Below are 15,898 nucleotides of genomic sequence, written 5' to 3'. Positions count from 1 at the left end.
AAAATGGCAGCAATGCAGTGACGCCATTTCCACTTAATCTAAAGCTATGGGTCAGAGTTTGGCTTGGAAAAAAACACTCAAAAATAAACAAAAGACTATTCATATCAGTTATCAGAAGAAAATACTGCCCTTGCACAAATATGTGGCCCATCATAAAGAAACAGCAGGCTTATATCATAAATCAGTTTTCAATGAACTATTAAAGTAGATGCATTCACTATTTTGCAAGGTTACTCTGTTGAGTCCATTTCTTAATTGCTTTCAATAAAGAATACAATGGGCCCAATTTCACCATCAAGTTGCGCCCGTTTTCGGGTGTGGAATCTTGGTAAATTCGGGCATGAGGCGAGTAGCGCGATCCGCGGCCGCCTCTGCGCCGGTTCCCCCTTTACCAAGGCCCAAAAATGGTCGCAATCGGGACCGCACCCGAAACGGGCACGATGGCAATTTAAATGCATTTGCAAGCATTTAAATTGACTTAATGGGATCCACGCCCAACCTTACCGGCACCTCCCCCTTTACCACCGCATTCACCCATCCAGATTCGGCATGAAATACACATACTCTACAAAAATCTAATTCGGACGCTCCACTTAGTGAGGAGGTAAGTGCTGAGCGTCCAATGGCTCTCTACTTGAGATCGGTGTGTGTGTGTGTGGGGGGGTGGTGGGGTGGGAGAAGGTGGACCCTATGGCTCTCTGATTGAGATCAGTGAGGGGGAAGGGGGGGTTCGCTGCCACTCTGCCTGTGATCAGTGAGGGGGAAGGGGGGGTGTCCGCTGCCACTCTGCCTGAGATCAGTGAGGAGGAAGGGGGGGTTCCGCTGCCATTCTGCCTGAGATCATAGAACATAGAACATAGAACATTACAGCGCAGAACAGGCCCTTCGGCCCACGATGTTGCACCGACCAGTTAAAAAAAAAAAAAAAATCAGTGAGGGGGAAGGGGGGGTTCCACTGCCACTCTGCCTGAGATCAGTGAGGGGGAAGAGGGATGCCGCTGCCACTCTGCCTGTGATCAGTGATGGTGAAGGGTGGGTCCACTGCCACTATTCTTGAGATTGGTGGAGGGGGGAGAGTGGAAGGGCACATGGAGGGGTGACAGACGGGGTGGGGGATAAGAGGTCAGTAATGTGGGAGTGGGAGCCAGGGGGAGGCATTATCCGGCTCGGGAGCGATGTGACAGGGGACTTTGACTGACTTTCCCTGCTTGGGGCGGGGGGGGGGGGGGGGGAGGTGATGTCTCTTCCCTTGGCGGGGGGGGGGGGGATGTGACGTCTCTTCCCTGGGGGATGAGGGAGGGGATCTGACGTCTCTTCCCTGGGGGGGGGGGGGGGGGGGGGGGGGAATGTGACGTCTCGCCCCCCCCCCCCCCTTCCGAGGGGACGGGGACGGAGATGTCACATCCCCCCTACCCCCACCTCAGGGAAGAGATGTCATATCCCCCCCTACCCCCCCTCAGGAAAGAGATGTCACATCTGTCACATCTCCCCCCCTACCCCCCCACGCCCCCGCCCCCTCCAGGGAAGAGATGTCATCCTACCCATCAGGACCCCCGGAACAAGGCCAGGATCCAGGATCGCAAGATGCTTTCGACGGACACCAGCGATCAAGGTAGGTCGGGGGCCCGGGGGGTCCAGTCTCGCGGGGGAGGCTGCTGGCGGGGCCTGCGTCCCAGGGTGGTCCGATCGGGGGGGGGGTGTGTGGTGGGCTGCCGGGGTGGTTCGCGGGGGCGGTCCGCAAAGGGTGGTCGGGGCCGATTCGGCGGTTCAGTTGCTGAGTTGAAGCCCAATCAGACTTGAATTCAGCAACACAGTAAATGCGCGGGCGCCAATCGGATCGGAGCCTCGTAAAGTGGGAATCCTTGGGTAAGTTGGGCGCGGGCTTCATTATGCCGATTTAAATGCACGCAAATGCATTTAAATCAGCCCGCTGGCTGATTCGGGCGCGTGCCGGATCGGTGTCTGGATCGGCCGTTGGTAAAGACGCGATTGGCCTTGGGTCGGGTCTGGACCGCGTTTTAGGCCCAACACCCAACAAATTTTGGTAAAATCGGGCCCCCAGTTTCAGTCCGCTTAGCACTTAGAATCAAAATGGTAAAATAGGGCCCAATTTTACAAGTTCTGGCGAGCTATTCAATCATCCTCATTAGCCAATCAACTCGTGTTTTGATTTTGAAATCCAAAATTCTGTGAAACCATGACTACCAGTGCACATAAACATCATTACAAAATTGTGAAATCAAAGGGTGGGTTTTTCCTGCAAAATACTTTTTCTGTGTTGAATATATTTAACAGTGGCAATATTACATCAGCCAAAAAAAGTATCATCAGCAGGCAAGTTACAACAAGAACAATTTATAAATCAGTCCTAAATTTTTACTACTTCATAAATTGCTACATTTCTTTTAATAATTTTCTCACCCAAGAGGAAAAATGGTTATAGATTTATCTATTTGTCTGAGAGATAATGAAATCCTTACAATAATGGATTTCCTGTCATTACTTTGAGCAACTTTCAGACTGGGTGTAATTTTATATTCAGAAATTCAATCTCATAAATCAAGGGCTCCAATAGAACACTGTATGTTGAATAACTCACCACCAGCAATGTCAAAGATCCACTAATACATAAAGCATGTTCAGTAGACTCCTTGTACACCACACTTAATGTGAAAACTATGGAGAGGGAAGGGGAAGGGGGCCTTGGTTTCCAGAGGTTCCATGATCCAAGAAGGGACCTTCCAACAGCAATAGTTTCGCTGGCAGCCCTAATGTCGCTACTGAAAAAGTTATCCCTTTGGTCGCTGAGGCATGCGCCCAGCACAGAAACAAATCTCTCCCCTCCCCTTTGAGGCTGCCTCAAAATGGAGGCACCCTCTCGATCCCCTTTCAGCCTCGGCAGTGACCAATTCTGATGGTGGTGTTGACAAGGTTGCAGGGCTGCTGGCTCTCTGATTAAGCTGACAACATGGACAGCCAGCCCAGTTGGCCCGGCAGCGGTCTCTTAACTGGGCGCCGCCAAGGTGGTTGTTGAAGCATTCCCATAGGTTGCCTACACAGGGTCAGGTCCCACATATAATCCGATCTCACTCCATGCCAAGAAAAGTAAAAGCAAAGGAGAAAGAAACATTCTATTGAAGTGGATAGAGATGGAGAAAACGATAAATTAAAAGACAGCACATGTAAAAGTACCGATTGAGTGGGGGTACATATCTCACTATGGTTTATAAAACAATGCTACAGGAAGCACAGAATTTTCAGTATAGGAAAACCAACATAAGGTAATTTCCTGCATAGTGTGATGATACTGTGCCTTTAACAAATATTTATGTCATGTTTCTTGTAAGGGGTATGTTTAGAATTCAAATCTGTTTTGCAAGAAACTGATTTGTCTAGCTAAACCTTTAAATTAGTAGCTGGGAGCACACAATAAATACTTATTTTAGACCTGGAGTGTTTGATTTAAGCTGAGCTAGTGCATTTGCATTTACTTGGGTCTTCCTTGGAGATTTCAGTGTAGAGCTTTGATTAGGTTGATTGGCATGGACATAGTCATGTACTTAAGCCTGCAGGGAAAAAACACTGTTTAGGTTTCATTTTTAAAATACAAGCAGCTGCTGTTTGGACTGCTAGAAAAAACAGGTGTCTCTCTGAAAGCTCTAGGATTGTTAACCTGAGATAAGCAAGTATGTCTGTACTTTGCTAACTAATTGTAAAGAGGTGTAAGTCTATTAGAGGAATATTGCTTGAATTGGAACTTAGTGATATGTTAGCAGTTAAGAATTGTATCTTGTCATGTTTAAGTATTGTTCAATTATTGTTATGCTAATACATTTGTTATAGTTAAACTGTGTTGTTAAATAAAATTTGTTTTGATAAAAACTCCCTAGTGTGCCAGTAGAATCATGCCTGGAATGAAACATCATATCCTCACATTAATGTCAAGATAGCAAGTTGTTGGGGTCTAGTCTGACTTCATAATATACTTTGGGGTTTCTGATCTGGTATCCTAACAATAGCTAGATGGATAGTGTAGGAAGGAGTTCACATACCTGGAACCAGTTCAGAGATATCAGTGGTTTGTGCAGTACAAACTGGTTTTACTTGAACACAACGAAGACCAGTGCTCTTGCCGGGAGATAAACTAGTTTTAGCAGGAAATGGTTTCAATTAATCTAGCTTTGGGTGTCTGGTTAGTAACTTGAAAACCTTCCCTAATTATCTTTCCTCATCTTAATTTGCATTATTTTCCTGAAATAAAAATGATAGGAATAATTACCATTCATATTTACATGCATGAAAAAATAATGACAGTTTTGATTTTGAAAGTTTCTCTTAAGACGTGGTTATTTTTAGGTGCTGACTCATCATTGTTCCTCTTTCCTCATTATATAGTTACATTCTAAACTCCCACAAGAACTAGGCATAGATATACTACATTAGTATGCCCAGTGATGTAGATATATTCAACCTCATCTGAGCTCTGATTTCAAGTCTCACTGATATTTCAGAGCACAAAGCCGGAGAGAATGACCGATACTAATTCGTGAACTAAAAGCAAATGTGTCACTCACATTTGAAATTTGGGCAAAAGATTGTCCACACTAATTGTTTCTACAGAACCAAACAAATCCAGACCGGTCATAACCAGTAAGTGGCATGGTGGCACAGTGATGCCTCACAGCACTGCTGCCTCACAGCGTCACGGACCTGGGTTCAATCCTGATTTGGGTCACTGTCTGTGCAGAGTCTGCACATTCTCTCCGTGTCTGCGTGGGTTTCCTCCGGGTGCTCCGGTTTCCTCCCACAGTTCAAAAGACGCTAAATTCTCCCTCAGTGTACCTGAACAGGCACCGGAGTGTGACGACTAGTAGATATTCACAGTAACTTCATTGCAGTGTGAGTGTAAGCCTACTTGTGACACTAAGAAATAAACTTAAGCTTAAACTTAACAAATTTATACTATTTCTCTGGCGTTGGGTCCATATGAAAAGAAACCCAAAACTCTATTTTTTTGTCATTTCTTTTTAAAAAGTGGCTTTTTGATGATCCAAAAAGATGGCTGCTGCAACTCACATGACCACAGGATTGGCCCTTTTGTTCTGGGAGCTCCCACAGGAGTTACAAGAACAAAATGATTCCGCTCTCAGCCTGTGGAATCTCTCAGCTCATTGTACAGACTACTTGTAATCAACAAAAGCAGAGGAAATGCAAACAAACTCGCTCCCCAACCTGAACTATCACAAAAGAGAGAGATCAAAATTTGTTATGCCTGCAGAGTAGTTAACAGACTCATCTCACTCCTGGAACTGTCCAGGTCCATTTCAAGAGAAAACAATGGAATTCTGGTCTAAAGCAAAGAAACGGATTGTGAAGTTGCCATTAACCATTAAATGGTCAGGTCACTTGACCCAAGCATTTGGCCTTTGTTTTATCAACCGAAAAGGACTACAACAGATGGTTGAGAAAGCGGCTGATTACCATCTCTCAACTCCTCAAAGTCTGCTTTATTTTTAAAAGTCTCCGATCAACTCTTGCCAAATGGTCTAAGCACAGAAAGCCCATTGTGCTGCAGCGCCAATCATTTGAATGAGTTTTTTGTGGTTGTCTCCAACCCTAGACTCATTCGGACTAATCTCTGCCAAGAAGGAAACACCCTTTGGGTTTTGACTTCTCAGACTTTGGGAATCACATGAACTAATTTCCATTTCTGTAGTTTCACTAGTTCTAAAATTCTTTTTTATTTTTCTCTCTTCCCCCATCCCTTCACCCTTTAGTGTGTAGTGGAATGGGAAGGTGTGAACACTCCTACCCCTGAATTTTGAATATTGAATAAACAAACCTTCTGAGTTAATCATAGCATGGGTTTGCTGTGAGTTATTAGTAAATTGGATCACACAAACAGAGCATCGGAAATCACACCACTGCATACTTCAAAAATATTTCAAAACACCTTCTGTTTACAGACATAAGAACATAAGAACATAAGGAATAGGAGCAGGAGTAGGCCATCTAGCCCCTCGAGCCTGCCCCGCCATTCAATAAGATCATGGCTGATCTGAAATGGATCAGTTCCACTTACCCACCTGATCCCTATAACCCCTAATTCCCTTACCGATCAGGAATCCATCTATCCGTGATTTAAACATATTCAACGAGGTAGCCTCCACCACTTCAGTGGGCAGAGAATTCCAGAGATTCACCACCCTCTGAGAGAAGAAGTTCCTCCTCAACTCTGTCCTAAACCGACCCCCCTTTATTTTGAGGCTGTGCCCTCTAGTTCTAGTTTCCTTTCTAAGTGGAAAGAATCTCTCCACCTCTACCCTATCCAGCCCCTTCATTATCTTATAGGTCTCTATAAGATCCCTCCTCAGCCTACTAAATTCCAACGAATACAAACCCAATCTGCTCAGTCTCTCCTCATAATCAACACCCCTCATCTCTGGTATCAACCTGGTGAACCTTCTCTGCACTCCCTCCAAGGCCAATATATCCTTCCGCAAATAAGGGGACCAATACTGCACACAGTATTCCAGCTGCGGCCTCACCAATGCCCTGTACAAATGCAGCAAGGCATCTCTGCTTTTATATTCTATCCCCCTTGCGATATAGGCCAACATCGCATTTGCCTTCTTGATCACCTTTTGCACCTGCAGACTGGGTTTTTGCGTCTCATGCACAAGGACCCCCAGGTCCCTCTGCACAGCAGCATGTTGTAATTTCTTTCCATTTAGATAATAATCCAATTTGCTATTATTTCTTCCAAAGTGAATAACCTTGCATTTGTTAACATTATACTCCATCTGCCAGATCCTCGCCCACTCACTCAGCCTGTCTAAATCTCTCTGCAGACCTTCTACGCCCTCCACACGATTCACTTTTCCACTTATCTTTGTGTCGTCTGCAAACTTTGTTACCCTACACTCAGTCCCCTCCTCCAGATCGTCTATATAAATGGTAAATAGTTGAGGCCCCAGTACCGATCCCTGCGGCACGCCACTAGTTACGATCCGCCAACCAGAAAAGCACCCAGACAGTTGATCAGAGGAAAGGAATACAGTTTGCTTGTCTCCTGTCCGTAAGACTGGAAAATAAATCAAACCGCTATGTTCAAAAATTGCTTGCTAGTAACGTATGTACATATGCAGATGTTGGCTATCAGTGATAAATGGACAATTTTCAGACTTCTGATATTAAAAACATATTCTTCCCATTAATTAATTACTTACATATGTAATAAAGCCAAGCAGCACATTTTACTACATTTACAGAAATTATAAACTGGTATTAATTTCTTGTTTAATGGTATATAGGGCAGGATACATTTCCTATGAGAATAAAATCTTATTTAGTAAATAGTCTGCAAAAATTTGAACCATTGTCAACATCTCTGCCTGGAATTCTGGAGATCTCAAAGGTCTGAAATCCATAAGATCCAGATGTCCCCCACATATACTTGAATCATGGCCCACAAAGGGGTCAAGTCAGCTACTTGCACACTCCTAAGATTCCATAAAGCCAATGCCCCAGCTCTACTTTTTTCCACCGAGAAAATAGCAGTGCTATTCCATTAAACTAAACTATGTCGTTCCTAACAACATGTAAACAACAATATCAACAACCTTAATGTCCCAATGCATTCATTTATGTCAGCCGATAAAGCTTTCACTGATGTCACCGGGTATATGCACCATTCATAGAAAAAGTAGTAAAGATGTGACTTTCTGTGTTCAGTTACACCTTAAGAGATGAAGTTTTATTAATAATGTGTGCTTTTAAACATTCTTTTCAGTCATTCAACCATACGCAGCAGATATAAATATATGTCCATTCATTCAGCATACAAAATAAATTTAGGGGTTTAAATAAAACCTTTAAAATGCCAGCAAAATGGAAATTGACCCCAGAGAGTTGGAGCAGTGTTTTTATACCTAATTAAACTTGCATTATAAGCAGTGCACAGAAATATTGCTTTCTTTCAGGAACGGAAGCCAAAAAGGATGTGGGGAGCCTGAAGTATAACCCACAGGACCAATACTCAAATAATCTTACCAGGAGGAGTTGAAAGATGAAAACATGTGCTGGGTGCATGTGAAGTGGTCTTAAGGAGTTGCTACATGTTTGTGATTTATTAACTTAAATATTGTATATATATATATATCAATGTACAATTGAAAAAATTACAATGCAAATGGAAAATGCAGGCTTTCAACCTCACTCCTTTATGGAGAGTCTAGGGACTACCTTTGCATGGAGTCTACCGTGGTAGTCATATTTTTGTGACTTCATTCATCAGCAATATAATATTTCATGTATGTTTTAGCCAGAAGCAGGTTCTTGGCTCATTGTCTGCTGATACTTCATTGTGAGGCTCTTTCTTGGCAGCTTTTGTGAGTGATGGCTTGCCAGTGCCTTCCACTCTCAGGTGCAGGGCAGGGATTAGGTCCCAAGTCTACCTCAGCCAGAATGGGAATTGAACCCGCAATCTTTAACCACTTGCTAGCCATCTAGCCAACTGAGCTAACTGGCCACCTCCAGAAATAATACAACAGCACAAGAAACTACCTTTACAAAACTGGAGGCAAAATCTACATTCAAACAGAACAAACAAGGGAAGAAGAAACAAAAGTACAAATAGATCCAGGTTCCTAGGATGAGGTCAGCCATAGACTGCGCTTTGGAAATTCTCGTTGTTAACATTGTAAAATCCTCTATTACTCAGGAGAAAGCATGGGTCAAAGGATCACCAGCTGCATGTCTGAACTATCAAAATTGGAAAATATACTTACTTGGCTTTGCATTAATTAGAATCTTTTCTCCAGAATGTGGCGGGGTAAATCTGTTTTTCTCTCCCAGGTCCTCGCTGTTCCCAAATTCTACCACTTCAATCTGTTTTAACGGCACACTCCACTTAAGCAAGTACCTCAGTCCAGAGGGCATTATTCCGCTGCTGTCATGCTGGACACTGAAATAAAATGCAGGCAATTAAATAGAATACCAGGTAAAACTAACATCTTGATAAAACAGAAACAAAACTGGTGATGCTGGAAATCACTTATAGCAAGTATAGAAGTTTTACTGTGTGTGATATACTGTGCTATTGATATATTTTGTATTTCTGTAGAATGTTTACAGTTCAGTTTTTCTACAGACAGTCGGTATTTTTGGTAGGAATACAGCCCAGATGCTGGGATAGCAGGATAATGCCTCATTTTAGACTGGTAATGTTTATTTAGGAGAGGGCTAATGGACTTGTTCATAAAAGATTTCACCGGGTTTTTTTTTGATGAATGGAGTGGATGGTAGGTTTAGGTATACAGGGTCGTGTGCTAATGTAGTTAATGGGAGGAGCTAGGTACATACCAGGGAAATAGAAAAATAGCTTTCTGTTCAGTTTATGGCTGGGGTTGTTTAAAGACAGAAATCTACAAGGTGCTCTCTCTCTGCACAAAGTCACTCTGACAGCTTTAAGACTGTCTACACCAATTTATAGCAAGTATGCCTGGGATTGCTAATTGCATTTAAAGTGGCATTTGAGTCTAGAAGGACTGTTGCTTATTTGGAACTGAAATAATGATAGGTTAGAAATTAGAGTTGTTTCTTTTCATTTTTTAAACTATCGTTCAACTGTTTTATTTGTTAAGATGCTTCATTTTGTTAGAATTACATTTAAACTATGTTATGAATAAAGCTTGTTTTGATAAAAGATCCCTAACTTGTCAGTGGAATTACTCTTGAAGCTAAGCATCCTACCCTCACACTTATGCCAAAATAGGAAAACTGTTGTGGTCTAGTCTGGTTTCATAATATACCTTGGGGTTAAGGTCCAAGACCCTAACATATACGAGAAACAATCAGTATAATTAGGGATGGGCAATAAATGTCAGCATCGTCAGTGATGCCAATGAATGAGTATATTAAAAGAAACATTAAAAGACGATCCCAAGGACGGGATTATGCAGCAAGACTAACAGTGAGATTATCAGTGATAAGTGTTGTTAAGGGGCAATTCAGAAAGTAATTTCCAGCATCCACACATAAGCAATTAAATGAGGCAATCAGGAAGTTACTGTCCAATTTGACTTGCTCCTCCACAAGCTTGTCGAAAGAGCAAGACAGCCAGCATTCAAATACATGAGAGGACTGAAATTTCAGTGTCTAACCATTCATTTTGTTCAAATGTATGTGCTCTAACCAAAGACTTCATCCTGAGCTGTTTTTCTTCGTGGTTCTTGTTAGTGGTGGCTTGCGGTGGCCTTCCACTCTCAAGGGCAGGGTAAAGAGGGAGGTCTCAAGTCTATTTCAGCTGGCACAGAAATCAAACCCGAGCTTTTGGTATTAATCTGAAACATTTGCTAGCCAGCTAGCCAAAATAAAGTGAACTGGCCCCCACCTAGCCATTAGACACCCACTAATTTGTCCATTCAGGTGCAAATTAGTTTGTAATTGCATAATAAGTCATAGGCCTGAAGTTTTCAGATGGCAGGGCCTTGCTCCCTCCATCAGAAGAGTTGGCTGGGTACATGACCCATTGACTCCAAGTGCCCCGCAGCCATTTCACACTCAAATGAGCAATAAGTGGCTGCTGATGGGACTTCTGTCTCTCACTCAGGAGGCTGTTCTGCCTTAAGAGACCTGCCAGCCAATCATCCAGGCCCGGCAGCAACACCACTGCAATAGACTGAATAAAAAATAAGATGTCTGATAAATCTGGGCACTGGAGGCCCAAGTAAATTCAAGGAGTTCCAAAGCGGGCTCAAAGGCGGTGATTGGTGCTCTGAGGAGAGGCCAGTGGTTGGGAGGGAGGTCTGGTGGCCTCTGGACTTGGGAGGGGTGGGGGAGGAGGGGGTGGAGTTGGTCACCAAACCTCAGAATGGGGCTTCTGAAGAAGATTCCAACCACCCTTCCTGCACGAGATCTAACTCTCTTGCTTTTAGGCCTTCCCCCACGCAAATTTAATTCTCCCACCAGCCTATAAATTGAGGAAATGTCCCTTAAGTGTCAAATAATTGGCAATGAAAGGGCAAATTCAGGCTTCCCCTCCAAGGCCTTGCCCACCACAGCGTAATGTAACTGCGTAATTGCGATGGACGGGAACCCGGAGGGAATTCCATCCCTTCAACTTCATGCTTCATCCCTGCCTAAATCCCCACTGGTTGGGGAACATACATTTCTGGTCATAATTGCTGCCAAATTTCTCCCCGGCACTGAAAATTTTATTTTACAAGTGTGGAGTATGCAAATTTTAATTATGGTGGCGATTTTTAAAGAATTTCTTCTTTCCTTTCACTTGATTCCTTTACCTCCCTCTATATTTTTCTTTTGTCCAACTCTTTGCTTTGCTTTCTCTAAACAATTTGACACTGAATTAAATTTAACAAACTTCCGAGTTTAGACTCTAAGGGAAAGCAACTTGTTCGCATTGTGCCCACCTCAATTTTTTTAAATTACTGTCACAAGTAGGCCTACATTAACGCTGCAATGAAGTTGCTGTGAAAATCCCCTAGTCGCCACACTTCGGCGCCTGTTTGGGTACACTGAGGGAGAATTTAGCACGGCCAATGCACCTAACCAGCACATGGGAGGAAACCAGAGGAAACTCATGCAGACACAGGGAGAATGTGTAGACTCCGCACAGTGACCCAACCCAGGAGTCAAACCCAGGTCCCTGGTGCTGTGAGGCATGATGTGGAGATGCCCCACTCACCTGAAGAAGGGGCTTAGAGGTTCGAAAGCTTGTGTGGCTTTTGCTACCAAATAAACCTGTTGGACTTTAACCTGGTGTTGTTAAACTTCTTGCTGTGAGGCAGCAGTGCTAACCACTGTGCCACCCCAAGGCGCCATGCATACTACGTTGATTCCTCAGGGACAGGCAGCGCTGTGAAATGTTACCTGTGCAGTTCTCATGGGTCTCTTAAATAGTACGAATAAAGAAACCCATGCATATAGCAGCCTGCAGCATTGCCTATCCCCAGGAATGTATGCAAATCTGCATGGCACTGCTTGGAACAATACTGTGCAAACAAATTTCCAGCCAGCCATGTCTCAGTAAGGATTCTTCAATCTGATTGTTTCAGAAAATACACCATTGTTTACCCTGTTTACACAGGTCTGAAATCCCTGTAAGGGGTGCTACTTTGACAGTCTGTTAACCATGAACCACATAGCAAAAACCTGCACAAATTTTGTGGGCAACCATAAACAAAACAAGCAACATTCACTCGCTGCTGACCTTAAAATCCAGGCCAATGTTTTCAACAGGAATATGACATTCAAATGTGTTGTCTTCAGTAATTTTCTATCAGAATGGCATTATTACACAAGGTTAAAAAAAAACTATTGATATGGCATGATTATCAAAACTGCAATCCACATTTCTCATACCTACAGCACAAGAATTTGATTTGAAAAAAAAAAGCAATAGGAATAGGAGCTGGCCCTTGGGCCTTTGAGCCTGCTCTCCCATTCAACTGGATCATGGCTGATCTCCCCCCTCAATGCCATTTTCCTGCACTATCCCCATATCCCTTTGTGTGTTCCCTGGTCCTAGACCTCCGAGACAGGGGCAACATCCTTTCTGCAGCTACCCTTTTGAGTCCTGGAAGATTTTGTGTGCTTCAATTAGATCACCTTTCACTCTTCTAAACTCCCTCAATCTCTCCTTGCAGGACAATTCTGGGGATCTCGTGAAGCTTTGATGCATTCCCTCTGTGGGCAAGTATATGCTTCCTACACTCAAGAGACCAAAACTGTACACAATACTTCAGGTGCAGTCTCACCAAGGCTCTATATACAATTGCAGCAAGACATCTTTACTCCTGCACTCAAATCCTCTTGCACTAAAGGCCAAATACCATTTGGCTTCCTAATTTCTTGCTGTACCTTCAATAACTTGAGAACAAGGACATCCATATCCCTTTGGACATCAACACTTCCAATCTCTCACCATTTAAGGAGTACTCTTTGCTTCTTTCTTACCAAAGATGTTTCAATTTTCGATTCTATCTGCCACGTTCTTGCCCACTCACTTGGCCTGTATGAATTCCCTTGAACCTCTTTGTATCCTTCTCATGGATTCTCACTTAATTTTGTGTCATCAGCAAGCTTGGAAATATTACATTTGATCCCCATACCCAAATTATTGATATAGAATAGCTGGGGCCGCAAGCACTGATCATTGTGGTACCCAACTGGTCACAACTTAATATAAAAATATAAAACTAAAATACTATGAATGCCGGAATCTGAAACAGAGACAAAGTAGGAAAAACTCAACAGGTCTGACAGCATCAGTGGAGAGTTAATGTTTTGAGCCCGTATGACCAATATGACTCGTGTCACAGCTTGCCAACCTAAGAATGACGTGTTTATTCCTGCTGTCTGTTTTCTGTCCTTTGACCAATCCTGAATCCATGCCTGTATATTATTCCCAATCCCACTTGCTCTAATTTTGCTTACTAACATCTTATCATAGAAAGAAACCCTACAGTACAGAAAGAGGCCATTCGGCCCATCGAGTCTGCACCGACCACAATCCCACCCAGGCCCTACCCCCATATCCCTACATATTTTATCCGCTAATCTCTCTAATCGACACATCCCAGGACACTAAGGGGCAATTTTAGCATGGCCAATCAACCTAACCCGCACATCTTTGGACTGTGGGAGGAAACCGGAGCACCCGGAGGAAACCCACGCAGACACGAGGAGAATGTGCAAACTCCACACAGACAGTGACCCAAGTCGGGAATCGAACCCAGGTCCCTGGAGCTGTGAAGCAGCAGTGCTAGCCACTGTGCTACCATGCCGCCCTTATGTGGGACCTTATCGAAAGCCTTCCATAATCCAAATTCACCACATCCACTGGTTCCCCCTTATATATTCTGTGAAGTTACATTTAAAATAAAATCTAACGGGTTTTTAAAACATATTTTCCTTTTCAGAGCTACTATTATGGACCATGTTGTCACATTCTTTAGTATAGATTCAGCCAGTTCTCCTATTGTTGATGTCAAGCTAGCAGGTCTGCAGCTCCATGTTTTCTCGCTCTCTTCTTTCTTAAATAGTGGGGTTACGTTTGCTGCCTTCCAATCTGCAGTCACCATTCCAGAATCTATAGAATTTTGGAAGATGTCCATGCAAACGATAGACCATTGATGTCTCTGATTACAACAAAAGTATATTTCCCTTCCACCACTGTAAATAATTTTAAAAATGTAATGATATGTCATAGATGTTGCTTCAATTGCAATTTTATCCTCTGCCAAATGTCAGTTTGACTGACTTGGCAGTATTTCAAAGTCTGAAGGCAGTCAGTTCAAACCCCAATCCAGGATATTAGTTTTTACTTCTTTGCATGGTAGTTTCACTCAGTGACCAAGCCTAAACAGATTATCTGCCTCCTTCATGGCCAAAATCTTCCATTCTCATTCACAAATGGGACTTTCCGGTGCTGCTGAAAGTTAATAGAGTTATGACTGGAACGCTAATCGTTCCGTTCTCACTCACAACGGATGCTGTCCCATGTATCTGACGATGATTAATAGCAAACTCCTAAGGCTGGGACTAGCGTTAACCCTATAGTATAGCAGCTTTTAACTATTATTCCCAAAAATCATTCTTTGTTATAAAATGCAGTTCTTGTCAATTAAGAATTTTCTTTCACACTTTTTGGTTTGTGTTCTATAAACCTGCATTATATGGAGGAGAATTAAGTTTTACAAAACACTTGTTCCCTCTCATCCCCTGCCTGTCCTGAAGAGGTTTGCTGCCATCCATTTCCTACCAGTACAGGATGTCCAGGTAAACATGAACAATACATCCCAAGACCATTGCCTTGTTGTGCCACGTTGGTTGGAATATGCGCCCATTTATTCTAGGAGCTGTGTTAATCCAGTTGTTGAATACCACTCTTGATGAGCACCACAGTCCTGGGATCAACAGATGTTTTGAAACTGCTATTTTAATACACTTATTGCTCTATAACTGGTAATTTTTTGGAGCAATGTCAAAAGTTCTGGAGGCTGATTAAGTAGGACAATTAACATTTAAAAGTTAATTTATGGGATGTGGCCATCGCTGGCTAGACCAGCATTTGTTGCCAGTCACTCGTTACCGTTGAGAAGGTGGTGATGCACTGCCTTCTTGAACCACAGCAGACCCTGCAAAATTATTGTTGAAAATTCATATCATGGCATTATAAAGATGGCCACAAATATAAGACATAAATAATGTGCTCAAATTCTGTGCCCCACCTAGAAAGCATAATGCTTTGCTGGGTGGTGATGAGTTTGTCTAGTCATTGGGATTTAAGCAATATTTCCAGAAACATACAACATTAAACAATGTATCGCAGTTCCTTCAATAGTTTACTCAATAAAAGCAATGTCAGGCCGTATTGAGTTATGCAAAGCAGAAAGGCTTCAAATTCAATGTCTACTCTGCACTATTGTAATTGATCTTAGAGGTGACATCTCTGAATTAAGGAGTGATTTTTTTTTTCTTTTTACTTGGCTTGCAAATCCTTGTGACTAACCTGTGGCCTCTACTACAAAATATGGGCCCGATTTTACCATTTTCATTCTAAGTGCCGAATCTGGGCGTAGCACAGATCCGACTTAGAAATCCGCTTTCAGGCGCCTCCATACGCTCTCAGCCATCTCCAGTCCGATTCACGCTGTGGGCGGGGCTTAGCGCTGCCAGAACGATCGGAGCTCTGAACTGCGCATGCGCAGTTATAAAAAAAATTGGAAAAAGCGCGCCCGTGTCGGTTCGCTCTCGAGCCGCAGAAAGCAGAGAAAGCGGCCCGGGAGCGAAAAGCGGGAGCGAGGGTGTATCTCGGGGCAGGGGGGGGGGGGGGGCGCAGATGGATCTCTGGTGGGGGGGGGGGCATATGGAT

The 15,898-nt window shown here is 43.3% G+C and overlaps 1 protein-coding gene across 1 annotated transcript in view; it reads right to left on the bottom strand.

Annotated features, from left to right (window-relative positions):
- arhgef10 (Rho guanine nucleotide exchange factor (GEF) 10) overlaps positions 1-15,898 on the bottom strand; it is a 305,202-nt gene that overhangs the window by 112,585 nt on the left and 176,719 nt on the right. The window contains exons 18-19 of the mRNA XM_078213587.1: positions 10,524-10,681; positions 8,790-8,965 (exon numbers count right to left, since the gene is read on the bottom strand). Coding sequence (XP_078069713.1) covers positions 8,790-8,965; positions 10,524-10,681 — 334 coding nt within the window. The remainder of the gene's footprint in view (positions 1-8,789; positions 8,966-10,523; positions 10,682-15,898) is intronic.

This window comes from Mustelus asterias, chromosome 5 (assembly GCF_964213995.1).
Source record: "Mustelus asterias chromosome 5, sMusAst1.hap1.1, whole genome shotgun sequence".
Classification (NCBI taxonomy): Eukaryota; Metazoa; Chordata; class Chondrichthyes; order Carcharhiniformes; family Triakidae; genus Mustelus; species Mustelus asterias.
The sequence above is the reverse complement of the archived record's forward strand: the minus strand, read 5'-3'. Positions and strand labels throughout refer to the sequence as shown.